The sequence below is a fragment of the Oncorhynchus keta genome, chromosome 27 (genome assembly GCF_023373465.1).
Source record: "Oncorhynchus keta strain PuntledgeMale-10-30-2019 chromosome 27, Oket_V2, whole genome shotgun sequence".
NCBI lineage: Eukaryota > Metazoa > Chordata > Actinopteri > Salmoniformes > Salmonidae > Oncorhynchus > Oncorhynchus keta.
Window position 1 is genome coordinate 20,448,612 of NC_068447.1, and position 22,673 is coordinate 20,471,284.

The 22,673-nt window shown below is 43.0% G+C and overlaps 3 protein-coding genes across 4 annotated transcripts in view; 2 read left to right on the forward strand and 1 right to left on the reverse strand.

Annotated features, from left to right (window-relative positions):
• Positions 1-124: 124 nt before the first annotated feature.
• On the reverse strand, positions 125-2,866 carry LOC118359596 (glucose-induced degradation protein 8-B homolog). The gene is made up of 5 exons (XM_035738113.2): positions 2,759-2,866; positions 2,100-2,228; positions 1,804-2,000; positions 1,420-1,617; positions 125-1,054 (listed from the first exon to the last, which is right to left on the reverse strand). The coding sequence occupies exons 2-5, from the start codon at positions 2,218-2,220 to the stop codon at positions 881-883; spliced, it is 690 nt and encodes a 229-aa protein (XP_035594006.1). The 5' UTR covers positions 2,221-2,228; positions 2,759-2,866; the 3' UTR covers positions 125-880.
• LOC118359598 (40S ribosomal protein S23) lies at positions 2,793-4,399 on the forward strand. Its single transcript, XM_035738114.2, has 4 exons — positions 2,793-2,933; positions 3,626-3,785; positions 3,880-4,000; positions 4,217-4,399. The coding sequence occupies exons 1-4, from the start codon at positions 2,930-2,932 to the stop codon at positions 4,361-4,363; spliced, it is 432 nt and encodes a 143-aa protein (XP_035594007.1). The 5' UTR covers positions 2,793-2,929; the 3' UTR covers positions 4,364-4,399.
• A 131-nt stretch (positions 4,400-4,530) lies between these two features.
• Positions 4,531-22,673, forward strand: part of dnah12 (dynein, axonemal, heavy chain 12) — a 41,082-nt gene continuing 22,939 nt past the window's right edge. The window contains exons 1-31 of one of the 2 annotated variants that reach the window (XR_008082916.1): positions 4,531-4,963; positions 5,303-5,511; positions 5,696-5,783; positions 5,905-5,931; positions 6,113-6,302; positions 7,596-7,665; positions 7,818-7,976; positions 8,089-8,284; positions 8,376-8,564; positions 8,717-8,870; positions 8,993-9,084; positions 9,187-9,365; positions 9,455-9,590; positions 9,988-10,113; positions 10,242-10,376; positions 10,461-10,654; positions 10,757-10,991; positions 11,525-11,710; positions 11,847-12,047; positions 12,232-12,426; positions 12,532-12,653; positions 13,951-14,086; positions 14,193-14,339; positions 14,518-14,637; positions 15,795-15,951; positions 18,534-18,706; positions 18,808-18,960; positions 19,081-19,320; positions 19,421-19,666; positions 20,263-20,382; positions 20,491-20,600. Coding sequence is in view for 1 of the 2 variants with exons in the window: in XM_035738107.2 (XP_035594000.1) it covers positions 5,327-5,511; positions 5,696-5,783; positions 5,905-5,931; positions 6,113-6,302; positions 7,596-7,665; positions 7,818-7,976; positions 8,089-8,284; positions 8,376-8,564; positions 8,717-8,870; positions 8,993-9,084; positions 9,187-9,365; positions 9,455-9,590; positions 9,988-10,113; positions 10,242-10,376; positions 10,461-10,654; positions 10,757-10,991; positions 11,525-11,710; positions 11,847-12,047; positions 12,232-12,426; positions 12,532-12,653; positions 13,951-14,086; positions 14,193-14,339; positions 14,518-14,637; positions 15,795-15,951; positions 18,534-18,706; positions 18,808-18,960; positions 19,081-19,320; positions 19,421-19,666; positions 20,263-20,382; positions 20,491-20,600 (4,661 nt within the window). In the remaining variant the exon portion in view is untranslated. The remainder of the gene's footprint in view (positions 4,964-5,302; positions 5,512-5,695; positions 5,784-5,904; positions 5,932-6,112; positions 6,303-7,595; positions 7,666-7,817; positions 7,977-8,088; positions 8,285-8,375; positions 8,565-8,716; positions 8,871-8,992; positions 9,085-9,186; positions 9,366-9,454; positions 9,591-9,987; positions 10,114-10,241; positions 10,377-10,460; positions 10,655-10,756; positions 10,992-11,524; positions 11,711-11,846; positions 12,048-12,231; positions 12,427-12,531; positions 12,654-13,950; positions 14,087-14,192; positions 14,340-14,517; positions 14,638-15,794; positions 15,952-18,533; positions 18,707-18,807; positions 18,961-19,080; positions 19,321-19,420; positions 19,667-20,262; positions 20,383-20,490; positions 20,601-22,673) is intronic. The other variant, XM_035738107.2, reaches the window with a different exon arrangement.

Genomic DNA, 22,673 nt, shown 5'->3' on the forward strand with positions numbered 1-22,673 from the left:
TCTAAACTACATTTTCCACCCTCCGAGAAAGTAAGCTATCGGTTAAATGGCATACTGACGAGACTGAAAAACACTATCATCACGTATTTTTTGGTGCAAATATAATGAACAACCTAAGCATATCAAGTGTTCCAAAATAGTATTTTATTCCATAATGTAAATAATCCTGTTGCAGAACTGTCAACATGAACTAAATGTATGTCTCTATGTATTCACATGATTATCTTGTTGGTTCAAGATAACACAGAATGAAAGCTAAGGTTGCAACAAAACCCTGACAACATTACAGGGTACTGGCAGCTTAGAAGCATTCCGTCAGTACCCAGCTTTGGCCCCTACACTAGAATTCATGAGAAACTGAAATGTGCATGTTTTTTGTTGTTGAGAAAAACAAAATGTACTGTAATTGAGACAGCGGACCACAGCAATGGGAACCAATTGTTCTACCCCAACCTCATTCATTTCTGTTTATTAGTTAACACGTTATAGTCCCAAGAGCCTAATTTAGGCTTTAACACACCATCCATATGCAAAGATGGCTAACTTTCCCTGCCAATAGACAGAAAAAAAATAGTGTAACTGTGAAATCTGCAAAAAGGAAATGTTCATATACAACTATCTATTGCAGACATGAAACAAAAGTCTTATAATTTTACTTCATTAAAATACAAGGGTTTATATTTCCGATATTGAAGTTTCAGGCAGCAAATCACTAAAATACAAACTGGATAGTTTGTACAGTCCATGTTATCAAAGTCTCCCAAAAAGCAACCCACACAAAGAAAGAAAACATATTGTTTCAGTCAGTCTCTGTCAGAGTATAAATAGGTAGGAGGGGAGTCCAATTAGTTTCCACCAGCATACACAGCCTGGTGTCCTCTCACTTTGGGTCCTCGATCGTGCCCTTGCTGAGGTCTGTCATTTTGGGGTACTTTACTTTCTTTTGGTCAAGTTCGTTCTGAGCCCACAGGAGTAGTTTGAGGAGCTTGGCCAGTTTGGGCGTTGACTCTCTGTTTTCGTAGTCCAGCACAGACTGGTTCACTTCACTCCACACCTTCAGGAAGCACACAGTGGACAGGAGGTATATTAAATCAGCATCAGTTATAGGTCAAAAGTTATGGCTAGAAGGGATACAGCTTTTGTCAAAGTAATGTCAAATGTATCATTTTTGTGCATTTTTGCTAACCCTAACTCTTTTCCTAACCTTAACTTAATTCTCCCAACCTGCTACATTAATTATCCTAACCTGCAGAATAAATTCTCCTAAACTAATACGAAAAGTCAAATCTGACAAAACCACTATCCCATCTAGTCAAAACCAAAGTTTGTGTACTGACAAAATACTGAAATAGTAGTAGAAACTTGCAATATGCACGTTATTATCTGTTTCTGGATTATGATAAGTGAGAATAAACACACCTTCTGCCTCTGCATTGTGTTGAGGAGGTCTCCGAAGGGTGACTCCTCAGGGTTGTCGAAGGCCAGCAGGGCCAAGGTTCTCTCCATCTCTGTCAGACACTCTCTACTCTCCTCCCCCTGCTCTGCCAGCTGGGACTGAGCAAACTCTAGTGCTGCCTCAGTCTCCCTCAGACGGATCAGCTCAATCAGGTGCTGCTGCTGCAGAGGGTAAGAGCAGTATACAGGGACGGTCAGGGGAGGAAAAGGAATATGGACAAAAAACAGTGGAGGGAATAAGGAGACAAAAAGGATAGAGAGAGGAACAGATGGCAATGAATGAAGAAAACGGCAAACAAAATAAGACTGACAGAAGAATTATAACGGGAGAGGCAATCTGCTTTTTACCTGTAGGTGAAAGTACAGGTAGCGGTTAGTGTCAAGCAGTTCTGGGTGCATGCTGTTGATGAGTGCGATGGCCTCCTGTATCTGTCCCTTCAGGATCATCTCCCGGATCTTTATCCTCTCGTCCAGAGAATCCAGGTCCACACTGGGCTCAATCCCAGACTCCATACGGAACTTCTCAGCTGCCTCCTTAAACCCCTCTGTTCAAACCAAAGACAGACAATTCTCTGTTTAGATCAGGAAAACATCTACCTGTTACCAGGTTTTTCATTGTATGTCTGTGTGTATGGTTACTATACCTGTCACCAAGTAGTTCATGATGAGCCTGTTCATGTCGGCCCTCTGAATGTGGACATTGTTGAGCTTCTCCATCCACTCTTCTCTTGTTATGTCCTCCGGCTTTTCACTATAACTCATCATGAATTGTTCTACAAAAAACATGCCCCCCCCCCCTCCAATCATTGCAATGTTCATTGTAATTTGGCTAAAACTAAGGCTGAATGTTGAACACTGCAGTTAACTACTATGGATTGAAATAGTGGATGTGTCAGCTGTACAGTACACTTAATTATTATAGGTTCAACATGCCTTATCATATAGCACATGAAAGCAATGTTAGAACATGTAGAATAACGACCATGCTATAAAATAGTTGTATGAGATTGCCATGGACGTCATCTTAACGCCAATAAAGTATTCGTAAATAACGTAGGGGAAAGCTAAGTGAGTGTCATTTGGTATAAGCCGGAAGCTCAATAACGTTACTGCGGCCTTCGATGAAAACCACAACATTGAAGCCTTAAACTCAGCCGCTATCAAGCAAAACAACGCCATCTATTTGCCCTCAAAATGTGTACAATATATAAATATGTACAGGGTCAGTTTAGTAACGTGAATATCTACTCGTATGAATCAACTGTATTTTGGAAAAGCAAATATATTATTTTAAATACTGTACCTGATATTTTGCTGCTACTATTCAGCGGTAGCAATCAAGAGCGTCACACAGGAAAACTCACGGGATTTCATTGTTTCCCCCAATATGATTGGTTAGAGACTGCGATGACGCCTGGGTCATGTGGTAAGAATCGTGCGTGCGGCTTTTTTTCAGTACCCGGACACTGAAGCAATGGGTGAGTCCCCAATATTCACATTGAAATAATACGTTTATTTGATTGATCTAACACACAAAAACTGTCTTGACAGTAGTCACAATATGATATTTTGTCATCACACCATGTAGAAATTATTGTCGTGTATTATACATACGAAAAGTCGGCAGCACCATCCACATGTACCTAGCTGCCACATGTGAGAAAGACATTTCTGATATGAAAATGGATATCTAGTGGGTTAGAGATGTCAACTAGCTAGCTACCTTAACAAAACTCTCCTTCAATGTCCATGTAGGATACATCATGTTGTAAGGTGTTCGTTGGCTTATCTGGCCTCTTCGTCTCTGCGATGCTGTGCGCACGCCAGATAATGATGCAGTCCTTACATTCACAGACCACTAGATATTCCCGTCCTTACTTATTGTACATGACGGAGGAAATATGGTTCAAATGTATGCTTGTGGTCTATTATATTGATACAAGCACCTGCTATCTTTAAACTCAATCCGATTGTTTTCTTCTAGCCACATAATCCATAACCATCCTAGTCACTACCTACCACTGCTGTTCAACATAACCAATTCCCACATTGGCGCTGACATGACCTGTAGAAGAAGCATGCATTGATCATTTTATGAGCTGTCAGTCAGTCTAGGGCAGTCATTTGGCCTAATCCTTCATACTGTCCATTTTGCCTCTCCTTTCTCCAGGCAAGTGCCGGGGTCTGCGTACAGCCAGGAAACTGCGTAACCATCGCAGGGAGCAGAGATGGCATGACAAGCAGTATAAGAAGGCTCACCTGGGCACTGCCCTGAAGGCCAACCCATTCGGAGGGGCATCTCATGCCAAAGGCATTGTGCTTGAGAAAGTGTAAGACAACACTGTAATTTAGCCTATTACTTCATACTGTATGTTTTGGCTTCCACAATTTAGCTCGCTCAAAAACATCTCTCCTTCTGTCTAGGGGTGTTGAAGCTAAGCAGCCCAACTCTGCCATCAGGAAGTGTGTCAGGGTGCAACTCATCAAAAATGGCAAGAAGATCACAGCTTTCGTCCCCAATGACGGCTGTTTGAACTTCATTGAGGTAAGAAGTTATTTTCTATTTCTCATCACAGCTCTATTTCACATTACTCATCAAAGGTACATTTTATTTACTCAAGATCATCCATATATACTTTTGATTTAGTTTTGGCCGTCTGATCTTTGGATTCTGTCATCTTTGGACTACCTGCACATAATTGTTAATTGTCAGGCATTTCATCATAACCACTTTTTTCAAATCCTCTTCCTCTCCCATCAGGAAAACGATGAGGTGTTGGTGGCAGGATTTGGTCGGAAGGGGCACGCCGTTGGTGATATTCCTGGTGTCCGCTTCAAGGTGGTCAAAGTAGCTAATGTCTCACTACTGGCCCTTTACAAAGGCAAGAAAGAAAGACCTCGATCATAGAATGTATACACTCAAACAATAAAAAGTGGAGAATAATTTTTGATTTGTCTGTCCATTTTTCTAGGTGTTTATGGGGATGTCTTATTTAAAAAAAATGATATGCCTTAGACTTGAATATTTTCTTTAGGCTTTGTAGTTTTGCATTAAATTGAGTAGACACGCGTATAAAGGCAGCTGAACTGTATAGACACTAGTTGCTTGGTTAAATTTGTGACTTTTTTTTATTGAACCTTTATTTTATCGGAGTCATAATGAGACCAAGGTATTTTACAGATGAGCCCAGAATTACAGAAATGCACACATCAAAAATAAAATAGTCATACCAAACAAACACATGGTGGGATAATGGTATTGTTGCAAAGTATTCTTTATGCACCTAAATGTCTCCACATGCATAAATTGAAATGCATGATAGATAATGCCACACATTGAGAAAATGTGCATTCTGCAATAAGCAGCAGTGTGCTGTGCCTCCAGCAGGGGTATCCATATGGTTGTTTACAGTTTCTATAGCAACGGACTTGTTTTTCCTCCACTTTCAAGCAACTGAATTCTGCATAGACAGGAGTTACAAACAAGTATTAACAAAAGAGAGCAGGGGTAAGTTATACACATTGCATGCAAACCTTGCATTTTTAAAAAACATTTCACTTGAAATAAACTCTCGACTACAGTTATGAATGTACATTTTAATGAATAACTCCTAGATACTTCAAACTAGCATGGCTAGCTAGCCACACCAACGATTTTAACTTCGAAGGCACAATGTTAACATTAGCATAAGCAAGCAAGGCAAGTGCTTTTTGATTTAATAAATTACTTTAGACTTTTTTTAAATATAAAACAATTATGGCAGAGGAAATGCATTGGCTGTGTTTGCAACTAAAATGCAATGTTAACTGATTGTTCAACAGGCTAAGGATTTTGCAATGTTGTTAGTGTCTTCCTTCAGTAGTCCCTGAGATGCCTTCCTCCGCAGGGGTGTTCAAGCCACCCATTGGAGATGGCCTGAACCAGTACTCTGTCCTGCCACCCATCCCAAGCACACATTTGCAGGAGGGGGCTGCAGAGGACGAGATGACTGTGCAGAAGAAGCTGCTGAGGCACAGGAGAAGTAAACAGCAGCAACAGCAGTTGCATAAGATCCTGTATGTCCGTTGAACTTTTTGTTATTAAATGTCAAGTCATACATTCACTTAACTGGTATAGTACTGAGATATTTAGGATGACAATACACATGATGATTGTCATCCCCTGTTTCAATTACATTGAGTCAACTGCAAGTCGTTTTTGGTTGCTGTAGTATTCACATTGTGCTCTTTACTCTTGTAGGGTTGCTAGTGCAATGCAGGCATACAAGAACGCTAAGGATTTAAGACCAGTGGCTCCCACGTCCCCTGAGCCAGAGTTCCCCCCTTCTGTGAGATATAATGCTTTATTATTATGCTAATGCATGTCAATTTACTGCATACATTTTGAGTTTCGCTGCAGGTAATTCTCGTGTCAGAATTTCTCAAAGTTGTCACCTTTTTATTTCACAGATGAGCAGTGAAGACCGAAGGCGTAGAGTAAGTTGGCTGCTTTTTGTTTTGTTAAGTCCCTTCCGGTCTCTGACAATTGTGTCTTTTTGTTTTGTTTTTGTGAGATGCCAACAAAATACTATATTCCTAGTTATTTGTGTTCAAAATGATAAGTATCAACCTATTTTCCTATTTCCGCACTGTCGCTCCATTGTGGCCACACCTGCAGTTAAACTACATGTTCCTGAAGGAGTGTGTGGAGGGCAGTCCTGTGGTGCCCATCCAGCAGCAGTGGCTAGATGCCATGCTGACCCGCATTCCTCCCCAGCTGCGTGTGGGCCCTGGGAGAGATGAGCTGCTGCAGGAGCTATGTAGGGAGGTCAGCGAAAACTTCCTCAGTGGGATGGTCAAACACACAGGTGCGTGTATTCATGTCTATCTCTATCTCCACAATTATATACTAATTCCAAATACAGATTTTTTAAAACCACATTGTGGATCACTCTAATTGAGTTTTAAGACACTAAAAGCCAATCATTATCAAACATGGTACAGGCGTAATCTATGTTACATTACATTATCTATACATACACATGTATGCATAAACCCCCCCAAAAAAATCCAGTATAATAAAGGGACAGGTAGACACTTATAAAGAAACATCTCAGTTGAAAGATAAGGTTGCAGGCTTTGCCGCAGGCATTTACATTGTTACCTGATAAAAGTGACACAATTTATTCTTTTCATCCAGACTGTTAAAATGATAATTTTGTCTGGAAAGCTGACATAACATATCATCCCTAATGTCACTGTATAGCCCACAGTAAAGCAAGACATGAACTTCTGTTTCAATGGAACCATGGTTACAAAAAGTACATACTGTACACATTTATCTAAGGGAGTGTTTGTGTCTCAATATTGAGAGGGACCACACTCCACATCTACATTTTGCAAAAGAGCTTTGATATTGGAATTGCAGGCAATTAGCTTTATAACTGCCAAAATGTATTTCCACTCAATGGCAAAATGTGTAGAATTGCAGGAAATTTGCTTTAAAATAGCAAAGAATTCTCTCTGCCCCATGGAAAAATGTGTAGAACTGTAGAAAACGTGCATTAAAACGGCAACATCTTAACCATGACAAAATGTGTAGAATTGTAGGACATTTACTTGAAAATGTAAAAATGTCTCTCTGCCGTCACAAGGGGGGCCACTAAAATGTTTTTCCGCTTGGTGAAGGGGCCCCCTACCAAATCTCACTTTAAGCCCCCAAAAGGCTAGAGCCGGCCCTGGGGTTGTGTCCCTAAAGTTATTAAAAAGCAGTAGGTACGCAGTTTGTTCCTTTCAGGTTTGTTTATCAGTTGGTACCATTTTTAGTTCATTGCTCTCTAAAAGTGTTGATTTAAAAGCATTTCGGTCATTTCTAGAATACACTCTGTATCAGTGAGCTGAGTCATATGGATGAAGATGAAAGAAGGCTTTGACATGAAAAAAGTTTATTTGCAATTGCAAGATCACTCGCCCCCCAAAAATATGTTTACATTCATTTGGTGTGATCTCTGCCATTTTTTTACAAACACATAGCCACTGGTGAAGCCATAGAGTTTTATAGACCATATCGCCTTGAATAGCAGCATTATATTATTTTGTTTTTAGCCATATAATGTCGTAGATTGTGTCTCACATCAGTATTTACAATCTGTCCCCTTTAGTGAGTACTGTGCTCCAGAAACCACAGATGAAAGGGACAGTTCTGGCAAGACATAGAACTCCATCAGCAAAGTGAGTGTCTGAACAATACACACCCAGCATGTTCATAACTAATCAACACACCACAGAGACGGATTGGCATATTGTGGCAAATAATGTGCCATTTATTGATTTAATTTTTGATGAATCATATTTTGTCAATTGTACTTCATATTTATTTGCAGGGCTCTCGATTTCTCCAGACCATGGCATGACAGCTTTGTGAGAAGTCGCAAGGAGATAAAGGAGAAATTACACATTCTTCATCCAGTGATGAGGATAATCCTGGACATCGGCTATGGTGCATTTTCACATCTGCTATTGGTTGATCTTACTGACTGCAGGTAAAATTGTTCTATCACAGCACCACAAGTATAAGAATAAACACCTGATTATCTTCAATTTCTGTCTTCACATATGTTTTTATTATGTATTATTATTTTGTGTTGTGGTAAGGTCCACGGGACCTGTAGCCTGCGAGAGCCTGAAGCACAAATTGGCAGTGGAATGTGAGAGGATCGAGGAGCGGATCATGAACACCTGGTTTCCCAAGGTCATCCACCTGCTGACCAGCAAGGACATGCTGCAGGGGGTCAGAGCCGAGAAACTGGACTCTTTCTACAACTGTGTCTCCACACTTATCTCCAACCAGGTGAGAAGGTGAGGTTTTGATCAGTACTGGTGTTTTTAGGAGCAAGTCCAGCTTATCTTGATGTTCTGTTTTTGGTTGCGTTTTTCCACAGTTAAGATCCTTAGTGGAGAGAAGTGTGGAAGACTTTGTCAGCTTATTCGATCCGCTCAATGTCTACCAGTTGCCTCTCTTCCGCATGGATTTGACTTTTGATGATGAGAAGATGGAATTCTATCCCAGCTTCCAGGACCTTGAGGAATCTGTTTTAGAAATTCTGAACCTGATCACCAACACCATGCAGGTATGAATCTCACGAGTGTGTCAGGATATTCTTTGTCACACAAATTAATATGCTTCATAATCAGTGTGAATAAATACGTATTTGATCATAGTCCATATTTGGCTTTTCATCTTGTTGGTGACAAATCACTCCTATCTGATGTGGCTTCACAGAAAGTCCAGACGGTCCAGTCTTGGCTGGCTGAGGCCAACAACTCTGTAATTGATGCCAGACTGGCAGACCATGTCCTGCTATGGGCTCAGACCACCATAAGGTCCGCCGTACGTAAGAACCTGGAGGAGCCTTATAAACACTTCCAGAACTATGGTGAGAAACTAGCATTCTAATGTATATCAATTCAAGAGAATCGAATAGCCCAGCTACTTGGTTGAATGAAAGTGAATATTGTAAAGGTTTATCTGTCCTAAACCCTCGTTGCTTGTTTACAGTTGACAACTATGATTGGCTGGTCAATGGAACAGCACAGGGTATAGTGGACAGGTTCGTTGAGGAGGAACACTCTTTTGATGATTATACTGAGGTAAGGGAGAGCAAGACAGGTCAGGTTTGATAGCTACACATTTTGTATCTGGAGTAGTATATGGTATGAATGTAATATGTGTGTCTGTGTCTTGTTCCACAGAAAGTGGAAGAGTTCTGTGTCCTGTCTAAGGAGATTGTCAGTCTGCCGGCGATAGCCCACTTTGCCATGGTGCGTCTGGACTGTGAGGAGCTGAAACAAGGGCTGGCCAAGACGGCTAAGACCTTTGCTCAGATACTCCTGGAGAAACTTATCACCAATCACAGAGAGCACAGTCTGCAGTAAGATCACAGATTGATCCACCATTTATAAATACAGTAAATAATTGTCATATTCAGTGCAAATCTTCCTCCTCTGTGCCTCTGCCAAGGATCTGCCAGGAGTTTGAGAACATCAAGGAGAAAGCCCTGAAGGTTCCTGAGACCACGGAGGACATGACTGACATGATAGCTTACATTGGTCATGCCAAGACAAAGGGCATTGAGGAGCTCAATTCCAAAATAATGGTAAGTAGCTGATGAACAAGGGCCTAATCCTGTCTTAATACTCATGCAGTGCATAATTGGGAAAGGGAAATTTGCCCAACTGAATACATTCAACTGAAATGTGTCTTCTGCATTTAACCCAACCCCTCTGAATCAGAGAGGTGTGCGGGCTGCCTTAATCGACATCCATGTCTTCGTCGCCTGGGGAACAGTGGGTTAACTGCCCTCCTCGGGCAGAACAACAGATTTTTACCTTGTCAGCTTTGGGATTCGATCCAGCAACCTTCCGGTTACTAGGTCCAACGCTCTAACCACTAGGCTAATTGACTTGCAGTAACTACTGTGTAACTACTGTGCAACTACTGTGTAACTGTGTGAGACTAATCATGAGCCTCTGTACCCTTTTATCTTCCGGCAGGAGACACACCACAGACTGAACTACCTGTTGGACGTCCACATCTTTGACCCAGAAGACCTTGAGTTGAACTCTACAGTCCTCATCTGGCCACAAAAGATATACCCTGTGTTCGATCTCAATGATGAGGTAACATACTCCTTCATTCTGGATAAAGCAAAAACATTTTGTATGTCAGTGAAGGGGGTAATTAAGCCCTTCCGCTACCATTATTGCTTTACGAAGAAAGAACAATCTTGTGCTGCATCCTTCCCCAGGTGATGTTGAAGGCCAAGCAGAAAGGAGAGCAGGAGCTGCTGTGCCGTAGAGAGAGGCTGATGCTGGAGCTAGAGAAGCTAGGACGCAGAATGGAGGAGTTTGCAGAGTGCTCCGAGCTGGACATGATGCAGCAGGTAACAGCACAAGCGCTCTGGAATGTGTCTGTTAAGTTGATTAACATATCAGCCCATTTAGACTGATCTTTACCTTTTGATCAGTATGTGACTGATGTAAGGACAGTCCAGAAAAGGCTTCAGGATGCCGAGGAGGCCATCGACTTCATCAACAAAGAAGAGACTCTGTACAAATGGGACCTGTCGTCCTATCCCGTGGTGGAAGTCATCAAGGAGAGCATCGAGCCCTACCAGAAGCTCTTTGGCCTGGTGCTGAAGTGGCAGCGCACTGAGAAGAGGTCTGTGGGCTGTTTAGGTTGTTGTCATTCGCTCTATGTCATATCATCTGCCGTAGGTCCGAAAACAATGTATGGCTTCATGTCCCTGTCTGAAATGTTCAGGTGGATGGATGGCTCCTTCTTGGACCTGAATGGAGAGAGCATGGAGGTGGAGGTGGACGAGTTCTTCAGGGAGATATACAAGATGCTCAAGTTCTTCCAGCAGAAGCAGAAGAAGGCAGAGCAGATGGCGGGAGGAGGGGTGAAGAGGAGGCCCGGGGAGGAGGACCCGGGGAAGCAGGAGCGCCCCACTGCACTCATCTGTTCCACAGTCATGGAGCAGGTCAAGGACTTCAAGGTAACTATGTGGAAACAATTACCATGTGAGAACTTTTGTTTAGTGTTGGTCGGTTGTTTGTGGAGTTATAATGGATGTTTAAACTATAGACCAGTGGTTTTCAAAGTCGACATCACTGCAGTGGAGGGGTCACCAAAATTAAAACTACATTTTCTAGGAACAAAAATTAAGAGTATAGATTATTGTATGAGACAATGTACAAATGTTTTTGAGAATGATAATTTGAAGAAGGAAAAAAAATGTTGAGTAAATGTATTTATTGTTTTTTTTTTTCATTTTGATGAGATATAAGTGCAATGAATTGAAGGTTATTTATTGATGTAAAAATTGAAATTGACACATTTTTAAGGTTGTGTCATTAGATTTGGGGTGGTGTCGCAAGAAATTATTTGGCAAAAAATGAGGTCCCCAGAAATTCTGCCGGAAAAAATTGGGTTCCTGCTGAAAAAGTTTGAATACCACTGTTATAGACCATAGATATACTGTAGATGTATGACCTAATGACTTGACTTCTACTGCGTTTTTGTTCCCAGGAGCACATCCCTACGGTGTCCATTCTGTGTAACCCAGGTATCAGGGCTCGCCACTGGGTTCAGATATCTGACATTGTGGACTATGACCTCACGCCTGACTCTGGCACCACCCTGCGGAAAGTGCTCAAGCAGAACCTCACCCCGTACCTCGAGCAGTTTGAGACCATCAGTGCTGCTGCCAGCAAGGTGGGAAAATGGGGATCATTTAATGAGAGAGACTTGTGACATGGGATAGCCCACAGCTAAGGATGCTCTGAACTGAAAAGCTCTAGTGTGAAAAGTCAACTTAAAGGGCTGATGAATATCTTCATTTCTCCGACAGGAATTCTCTCTGGAGAAGGCCATGCAGACCATGGTGGAGGTTTGGGATGGAGTCTCCTTCCACCACCACCCCTACAGGGAGTCTGGGGTGTCTATTCTCACCGCCGTGGATGAGATCCAGACCATGCTGGACGACCAGATTGTGAAGACCCAGACCATGAGGGGCTCACCCTTCATCAAGCCCTTCGAGAGTGAGATCAAGGTGGGCTTTATGTCAAAGCAACATTTATTGTCCTCCCTCTCTCTTTCTCACCCTGGATAAATGCTTCCTGTAGGTGCTCTTCCCCAAATCCTAACCTTAACCATTATTGGAGAAAACGCTAAGCTGACCCTAGAACAGCATCCAGGGGCGATTTGATCCTACTCTGATCCTCTTTGTGTGTCAGGTGTGGGAGGAGCGTCTGATCCGTATCCAGGAGACCATAGATGAGTGGCTGAAGGTGCAGGCCCAGTGGCTCTATCTGGAGCCCATCTTCTCCTCCGAGGACATCATGCAACAGATGCCTGAGGAGGGGCGGCTCTTCCAGACCGTCGACAAGGTCTGGAAGGAGGTCATGAGGCACTGCGTCAAGGACCCCAAGGTAGGACAGCTTTTAGGTGGCCTCACAGGTGCCAGTATGGGGAGGATAAAGGGGTCTTTATAAGGGATGTCTTTGCGTGTACATAGCTATTTTGAATTTGTGCAGATATTGTCAGCGACCTCATTGCCTGGCCTGCTTGAACGACTCCAAGATTCCAACAACCTTCTGGATAAAATCATGAAGGGACTGAATGCCTACCTGGAGAAGAAACGACTCTTCTTCCCTCGGTAATGAAATGTACAGTGTTTTGAAATGTTTGTCTCTAGTTGTGCAAGAATTCAGATTTAATTCCTATCCCTCTCTCCCATTCCTTCACCTCCCCCCATTCTTCCACCTCTCTTCCATTCCTCCACCTCTCTTCCATTCCTCCACCTCTCTCCCATTCCTCCACCTCTCTCCCATTCCTCCCATTCCTCCACCTCTCTCCATTCCTCCACCTCTCTCCATTCCTCCACCTCTCTCCCATTCCTCCACCTCTCTCCCATTCCTCCACCTCCCTCCCATTCCTCCCATTCCTCCACCTCTCTCCATTCCTCCACCTCTCTCCCATTCCTCCACCTCCCTCCCATTCCTCCCATTCCTCCACCTCTCTCCATTCCTCCACCTCTCTCCCATTCCTCCACCTCTCTCCATTCCTCCACCTCTCTCCATTCCTCCACCTCTCTCCCTTCCTCCACCTCTCTCCCATTCCTCCACCTCCCTCCCATTACTCCCATTCCCCCACCTCTCTCCATTCTTCCACCTCTCTCCCATTCCTCCCATTCCTCCACCTCTCTCCATTCTTCTACCTCTCTCCCATTCCTCCCATTCCTCCACCTCTCTCCATTCCTCCACCTCTCTCCATTCCTCCACCTCTCTCCATTCCTCCACCTCTCTCCCATTCCTCCACCTCCCTCCCATTCCTCCCATTCCTCCACCTCCCTCCCATTCCTCCACCTCCCTCCCATTCCTCCACCTATCTCCATTCCTCCACCTCTCTCCATTCCTCCACCTGTCTCCCATTCCTCCACCTCTCTCCCATTCCTCCACCTCTCTCCCATTCCTCCACCTCTCTCCCATTCCTCCACCTCTCTCCCATTTCTCCACCTCTCTCCCATTCCTCCACCTCCTCCCATTCCTCTCTCCCATTCCTCCACCTCTCTCCCATTCTCCACCTCTCTCCCATTCCTCCACCTCCCTCCCATTCCTCCACCTCTCTCCCATTCCTCCACCTCTCTCCCATTCCTCCACCTCTCTCCCATTTCTCCACCTCTCTCCCATTCCTCCACCTCCCTCCCATTCCTCCCATTCCTCCACCTCTCTCCATTCCTCCACCTCTCTCCCATTCCTCCACCTCCCTCCCATTCCTCCCATTCCTCCACCTCTCTCCATTCCTCCACCTCTCTCCCATTCCTCCACCTCTCTCCATTCCTCCACCTCTCTCCCTTCCTCCACCTCTCTCCCATTCCTCCACCTCCCTCCCATTCCTCCCATTCCTCCACCTCTCTCCATTCCTCCATCTCCCTCCCATTCCTCCACCTCCAGCTTTTTCTTCCTGTCCAATGATGAGATGCTGGAGATTCTGTCAGAGACCAAGGACCCGTTGCGCGTGCAGCCCCATCTGAAGAAGTGCTTTGAGGGCATCGCCAAGCTGGACTTCCTCCCTAACCTGGACATCCAGGCAAGTAGATCAATCAGTGGTAGCAGATCATGTTAACTTAATTTACTAGAAAAGCAAGTGAAGTTTTTCTCCATCCATTTATCTATCCATCCACCCATCCCTCCAGGCCATGTACAGCAGTGAGGCGGAGCGTGTGCAGCTCATCCAACTGATCTCCACTTCAGAGGCACGGGGAGCCGTGGAGAAGTGGCTGGTGCAGGTGGAGGACATCATGCTGCGCTCCGTCAGGGATGTGGTTGCCCGCTCCAGAGTGGTGAGATTACTCCACCACTACCATATGAATATAAAGTATGGTATGATGGGACACAGTACAAAAGCATATAGTGTAATCGGACATTCTACTATTACCATATATATGCTAGAAAACAATATGATGCCAAACTAAGATGTTCTTACCAAGAGAGATGACATCCTCCCTCCTCTGTGTGTAGGCTTACGGTGAGACCCCTAGGAGTCAGTGGGTCAGGGAGTGGCCTGGCCAGGTGGTGCTCTGCACCTCTCAGATCTTCTGGACCCTGGAGGTCCATGAAGCCATCGGAGAAGGAGCTCAGGTAGGGGGACCAGAACACACATCACTGTCATCTCTACCATGATGACCATTACCAAATATACAGTTGAAGTTGTAATTTTACATATACTTAGGTTGGAGTCATTGAAACTCGTTTCTAGTTAACAAACTATAGTTTTGGTAAGTCGGTTAGGACACCTACTTTGTGCATGACACAAGTAATTTTTCAACAATTGCTTACAGACAAATGATTTCACTTATAATTCACTGTATCACAATTCCAAGTTGACTGTGCCTTTAAACAGCTTGGAAAATTCCAGAAAATGATGTCATGGCTTTAGAAGCTTCTAATAGGCCAATTGACATCATTTGAGTCAATTGGAGGTGTACCTGTGCATGTATTTCAAGGCCTACCTTCACACTCAGTGCCTCTTTGCTTTACATCATGGGCAAATCAAAAGGAATCAGCCAAGACCTCAGAAAAAAAATTGTAGACCTCCACAAGTCTGGTTCATCCTTGAGAGCAATTTCCAAACACCTGAAGGTACCACATTCCTCTGTACAAGCAATAGTACGCAAGTATAAACATCATGGGACAACGCAGCCATCATACCGCTCAGGAAGGAGACGCGTTCATTCTGTCTCCCAGAGATGAATGTACTTTGGTGCGAAAAGTACAAATCAATCCCAGAACAACAGCAAAGGACCTTGTGAAGATGTTGGTGTAAACAGGTACAGAAGTATCTATATCCACAGTAAAACAAGTCCTATATCGACATAACCTGAAACGCCGCTCCAAAACCACCATAAAAAAGCCAGACTACAGTTTGCAACTGCACATGAGGACAAAAATTGTACTTTTTGGAGAAATGTCCTCTGGTCTGATGAAACAAAAATAGAACTGTTTGGCCATAATGACCACTTATGTTTAGAGGGAAAATAGGGAGGCTTGCAAGCCAAAGAACATCATCCCAACCGTGAAGCAACCGTGAAGCCCGGGGGTGGCAGAATCATGTTGTGGGGTTGCTTTGCTGCAGGAGTGATGACTGGAAGTGACTTGAAGTCTATGGAATGCAACCTAACGCCTACCCCCCCACTACCCTTGCCTTCACTGCTGAAAAAAATCCTAGGGAAACACTGCCACTTAGTTGAGGAGATTTGTATGATAGTCAACACACTAAGAAATGCATTTCTCTTTAGGGTCTGAATAAATACTACCAGCAGTTACAGAGCCAGCTGAAGGACATAGTGGAGCTGGTGAGAGGCAAGCTGCCCAAGCAGACTCGCACCACGCTAGGGGCTCTGGTCACCATCGATGTCCACGCCAGGGATGTGGTGATGGACCTGATAGACAAAGGTAATGTTCACTAGGCTTTAGTAAATTGTTATATGGTACAATGCTGTTCTAATATACACCAAGAAAGGAAATGGAATTGATATCTAATATGTCCAGTGCGGTGTCCCTCAGAGCAGTTGCTTTAGGCCGTTACTTTTATCATGTTTTTACACAAAGCTAGAATGACTATGTATGTGTGTGATTCCACACTCTACATGTCAGCACACAAAGCCAGAGAGCTCACAGAAGTTCTAAATAAGGTGTTACAGTCAGTGTCAGAATGGGTGATTATTAATAAACGGTTCTTAAATACATCTAAAACTAAAAGCATTGTATTTGGTTCAAAACATTCTCTAAAACCTGAACCTCTACTGGTTGTTTCATGAAAGGTGTGACCATTGAGCATGTTGAGGAAGCGAAGTTGTTGTGAAGATTTTGTTCTGCGTTTTTGTCACAAAAATCAACGGTACTACCTGTTCAGGCTCTGGTCTTTCCCATCTTGATTAGTGTCCGGTAATAAGGTGCAGCAAATCCCCTATTCGGAGGGATTCGTTTTACTTTTACTTGGGGAGGTCGTGCAAGAGCACAAACCACCAAAACATTTTAGTCCCATCTGAATCTGCCGTGTCAGTCATTTTTACATGGCAGGAGAGTAACAATTCCAGCCAGAATAACCCAGTGTTTTTTGCAAACTCCTCTGATAATACTAGTCCTGTGCTAATCGAAATCCCTGTGTTTTGAGAGAAATGTCTTGAGTTTGACAGGTGTTGCTCGCGATTTGAGCAAGAAAACAATTAAGTGATTAGATAAATGTAACAAAGTGCTACGCATAGCCTATGTATGAAGGGCCTCCATGTATCAACTTTCACAGTGAATGCTTTTGTTTATACGTTTTGTGTGAATTACTTGAACATCGCCAAAAGCATCATTAAAAAATATTGCAACTATTTAATGTAACCCTTGCTGTTAATAGATCGCAAAGCAGCATATAACTGAGCTAATTGATTGGAAATGACAAATTCACTTTCTCATCCATAGCCTAAAAATGCATATCAAGTGCAGGTGACCTGTTTAGTTCGCATCTGAAGGCTGGGGGGGCATTTAGGATTTCTTCTACTGCTGATTGCTAAAATATCCTAATTATTATGATCACACTTCTTCAATTCAAATATTATAACAACACTACAGTATACCAAAGATCGTTTGGAATGGTTTAGAAACTTGGGAACCAAGCTCGAGTTATCAGTGTAGTCTAATCGCCTGAACTTGTTGAAATACAGTATCTTCACGCAATTTATAGAACATTTCAAAACGCCAAGCCCAAGTCCAAAACGAATTCAAGGCAACACACAGTTTTATACAGAGTCATGATCGTATGAAACTCCCTTCCATCTCCAATTACTCAAGCAAACAGCTAAATTACCTTTACAAAATTGATTAAACAACAACTCATGAAACGTCGGGGTCTGTGAGAGGGCACACACAGACACTCTAACACATATATTTTTGCTGTATTGTTCGTTTCATTGTATTTTAAATGTGTGACTGTCTATCAGTGTTTTGTTACTTGTCATGTTTTGTGTTTTTTGTTGACCCCAGGAAGTGTAGCTGCTTCTTCTGCTAAAGCTAATGGGGATCCAAATAAATAAACAAATATGATGTCATATTTTCCTTTGGGCTGTGAAGACAGATACCAATATCGCAATATTTTTTCAATGTAAAAAAAAATAAATTGCGAAGCAGTCCAAACTCGTTGGTCTTCAAAAACCTGCTGTATGTAACCATTTGTGTGATATAGCTTGGAAAATAAACAAATGTGACTAGATGACAATGTTTGTTTCCTACATTAGGGCTGTTTCCAACATTAGGTCTGTTTCCAACATTAGGGCTGTTTCCAACATTAGGGCTGTTTCCAACATTAGGTCTGTTTCCAACATTAGGGCTGTTTCCAACATTAGGTCTGTTTCCAACATTAGGTCTGTTTCCAACATTAGGGCTGTTTCCAACATTAGGTCTGTTTCCAACATTAGGTCTGTTTCCAACATTAGGTCTGTTTCCAACATTAGGTCTGTTTCCAACATTAGGGCTGTTTCCAACATTAGGGCTGTTTCCAACATTAGGGCTGTTTCCAACATTAGGTCTGTTTCCAACATTAGGTCTGTTTCCAACATTAGGGCTGTTTCCAACATTAGGGCTGTTTCCAACATTAGGGCTGTTTCCAACATTAGGGCTGTTTCCAACATTAGGGCTGGTGGCCAGGTGCACGGTGTTTCCTCCGACACATTGGTGCGGCTGGCTTCCGGGTTGGATGCGCACTGTGTTAAGAAGCAGTGCGGCTTGGTTGGGTTGTGTATCGGAGGACGCATGACTTTCAACCTTCATCTCTCCCGAGCTCGTACGGGAGTTGTAGCGATGAGACAAGATAGTAGCTACTACAACAATTGGATACCACGAAATTGGGGAGAAAAAGGGGTAAAATTCAACAAGAAAAAGAAAAAAAAGAAATTAAATCGGCTAATATGTTTTGTTTCCTTGCCACGATACTAACGAGTGTTGCGATACTGGTGTCTTCCCGGCCCTAATTTCCTGTTATTCTATGACAGGTGTATCCCATGAAACAGACTTCCAGTGGTTGGCTCAACTGCGCTACTACTGGATCAACGAGAATGTGCGTGTACGCATCATCAACTGTGACGTCAAGTACGCCTACGAGTACCTGGGAAACTCCCCTCGACTGGTCATCACGCCACTGACAGACAGATGCTACCGCACACTGGTAAACCACCCCGAGAAACATGTAGTCTGAAAGATATCTCACTCGGGTCACTCCCAAACTTTAGACATTTAGACATTTCATATTTTTACTTTATGTCTTAGATTGGGGCGTTCTACCTGAGTCTTGGGGGGGCACCCGAGGGGCCGGCAGGGACGGGGAAGACTGAGACCACCAAGGACTTGGCCAAAGCCCTGGCCGTGCAGTGTGTGGTCTTCAACTGCTCTGACGGCCTGGACTACCTGGCTATGGGGAAGGTAACTGAAGCTGGGAATAACAGCGGATGTCAATCAATGTCCAATCCCTGTTTACTACACGTGTGGTCTTTATTATAGCTGTCGATAGTGCACCTTCATCTCTGTCTTCCTGTCTCTCAGTTCTTCAAAGGCCTTGCGTCGTCAGGTGCCTGGGCCTGTTTTGATGAATTTAACCGCATTGAGCTAGAGGTACTGTCTGTGGTGGCCCAGCAAGTCCTGTGCATCCAGAGGGCCATCGAGTTGAAGCTGGAGTACTTTGACTTTGAGGGCACCATGCTCAAACTCAACCCCAACTGTTTCGTGGCCATCACCATGAACCCGGGCTATGCTGGACGCTCAGAGCTCCCAGACAACCTCAAGGTACAGAGGAGGATACACTCTTTATCCTATGCAATAGATTGATTTAAAAAAAACATCTATGTTGATTCAACAGTACTTCACCCCTATTCATCCACAACAGGTGTTGTTCAGAACTGTGGCCATGATGGTGCCGAACTATGCCCTGATAGCAGAGATCTCCCTGTACTCCTATGGCTTCCTGAACGCCAAGCCCCTGTCAGTAAAGATTGTGATGACCTACAGACTCTGCTCAGAGCAGCTTTCCTCCCAGTTCCACTACGACTATGGCATGAGGGCCGTCAAAGCTGTACTGGTGGCCGCAGGGAACCTCAAACTCAAGTTCCCAGACGAGAATGAGGACATACTGGTGTGTCTACAAAAGTTGGCTTACATTGATATGTTATTATGTATAAATGGTATATATATATTTATAAACTGGGTGGTTGGAGCCCTGAATGCTGATTGGCTGACAGCCGTGGTTTATCAGACTGTATACCACGGGTATGACAAACATTTATTTTTACTGCAATTATATTGCTAACCAGTTTATAATAGCAATAAGGCACCTCGGGGGTTTGTGGTATATGGCCTATATACCATGGCTAAGGGCTGTATCCAGGCACTCCGCAATGCGTCGTGCCTAAGAACAGCCCTTAGCCGTGGTATATTGGCCATATACAACACCCTCCCGTGCCTTATTGCTTAAATATATATTTTAATGGAGTAGATCAGCTTTAATATTGCAGATTGTAGATTCCATCAATGTAATTGTCTGCATCACTTCCAATCCCCCATATATTATTTTGGCAAATATATTTATATATATACATACACATACCCACATATATATATATATATAAACATACATAAACATACATATATATATATATATACACATGGTATAGTTAAAAAATAAGGGCTATGTCGCTTACGTTGAATGTTCTATGTTTTTGGCACTACCAGCTCCTGAGGTCCATCAAGGATGTGAATGAGCCCAAGTTTCTCTCTCATGACATCCCCCTTTTCAATGGAATCACCAGTGACCTGTTCCCTGGTATCTCTCTCCCTGTGGCAGACTATCAGGTTTGAATTATCCTTGCTTGTTTTTATGTACTCTGTGTTGATAGAAGATGTTGATACTGTATGTGATTTGCATATTTAAATGTCTGCCATCTGTCATGTGTTTCCCAGCTGTTTCTGGCTTGTGCTGAGGAGTGCTGTAAGAACCACAATGTTCAGCCAGCTGAGGTCTTCAAGGAGAAGATCATACAGACCTATGAGATGATGATAGTCCGTCATGGGTACACTTTTTCAAGCAGCATCCTTTTATTTATTTTCTTTCTGAACTGAAACTCAATCTAAGTTGCATCTCATATGTATTTGTATTTATTATGGATCCCATTAGCTTCTGCCAAAGCAGCATGTGTTATCATGTGTGAGTCTTTGCCTATGTGTTGATTCACAGTCCCCGCTATTCCATAAGGTGTATTTTTATCTCTTTTTTAAAATAATATTTTACTGCTTGCATGAGTTACATGATGTGGAATAGAGTTCCATGTAGTCATGGCTCTATGTAGTACTGTGCACCTCCCATAGTCTGTTCTGGACTTGGAGACTGTGAAGAGACCTCCGGTGACATGTCTTGTGGGGTATATATGGGTGTCTGGGCTGTGTGCCAGTAGTTCAGAGAGCTCTGTTCATTTAACATGTCAATGCCTCTCACAAATACAAGTAGTGATGAAGTCAATATCTCCTCAACTTTGAGCCAGGAAAGATTAACATGCATATTATTAATGTTATCTCTCTGCGACAAAATTAGGGCCTGTAAGACCTGCCTTGTTGATAGTGTTGTTAAGAAGGCTGAGCAGCGCTTTATTATGGACAGACTTCTCCCCATCTTAGCTACTGTCAAAACAATATGTTTTGTCCATCACGGTCGATTGCCACATTATTCATTACAAGATTTTGTTGAGGTTTAGGGTTTAGTGAATGATTTGTCCCAAATACAATGCATTTAGTTTTTGAAATATTTAGGACTAACTTATTCCTTGCCACCCATTCTGAAACTAACTGCAGCTCATTGTGTTACAATAATTTCAGTTGCTATAGTAGTTGAGTCATCCGCATACATAGACACACTGGCTTTACTCACGCCAGTGGCATGTCGTTAGTAAAGATTTTTTAAAGTAAGGGCCTTGAAAGCTGTCCTGGGGAATTCCTGATTCTACCTGGATTGTGTTGGAGAGGCTTCCATTAAAGAAACTCTGTGTTCTGTTAAGAACAAATTCTTATCTTCAATGACGGCCTAGGAACAGTGCCTGTTCAGGGTCAGAACGACAGATTTGTACCTTGTCAGCTCAGGGGTTTGAACTTGCAACCTTCCGGTTACTAGTCCAATGCTCTAACCACTAGGCTCTAACCACTAGGCTCTAACCACTAGGCTCTAACCACTAGGCTCTAACCACTAGGCTCTAACCACTAGGCTCTAACCACTAGGCTCTAACCACTAGGCTCTAACCACTAGGCTACCCTGCCGTCCTATAAGCATGCTGAAATTCTGTTTTCAATTTGTTTACTGTAAAATAGCATTGTTTCTGGTCAAGAAAATGTTTTACAAAAGTTTATTAAGGGCTTTACTCTTCTTAGGTAGTGGAATGACTTTTGCTTCCCTCCAGACCTGAGGGCACACACTTTCTAGTAGGCTTAAATTGAAGATATGGCAATATCATCTGCTATTATACTCAGTAAGTTGTCAGACCCTGGTGGCTTGTCATTTTTCAGCTCTTCCACCCTCACTTTATGTAATTCTACATCATAATGCTTGTCTTTCATAATTTGGTCAGATATACTTTTTATTTTTATTTAACCTTATTTAACTAGGCAAGTCAGTTAAGAACAAATTCTTAATGGCGGCCTACCCCGGCCAAACCCCTAACCTGGACGGCACTGGGACTATTGTGTGCCGCCCTATGGGACTCCCAATCTCGGCTGGTTGTGATACAGCCTGGAATCGAACCAGGGTCTATAGTGATGCCTCTAGCACAGAGATGCATTGCCTTAGACCGCTGCGTTTGTGTCAGCGTTTGTTGCTGGCATGTCTACATTTGATCATCTTGCCAATGAAAAAATCATTAAAGTAGTTTGTAATATCAGTGGGTTTTGTGATGAATGAGCCATCTGATTCAATGATTCAATGAATTTAAGGTGCTCTAAAGCTATAATACTTTGTCATTTATCTTTGTTTCATAGTGTTGTTTCTTCTTTTTTTTCCAGTATAGTCACATGCCATTTTGCCATTCCTTTTGTCTCACCCCTCTCAACCATACAATTTTTCAATTCCTCATCAATCCACAGGGATTTAACAATTTTTACAG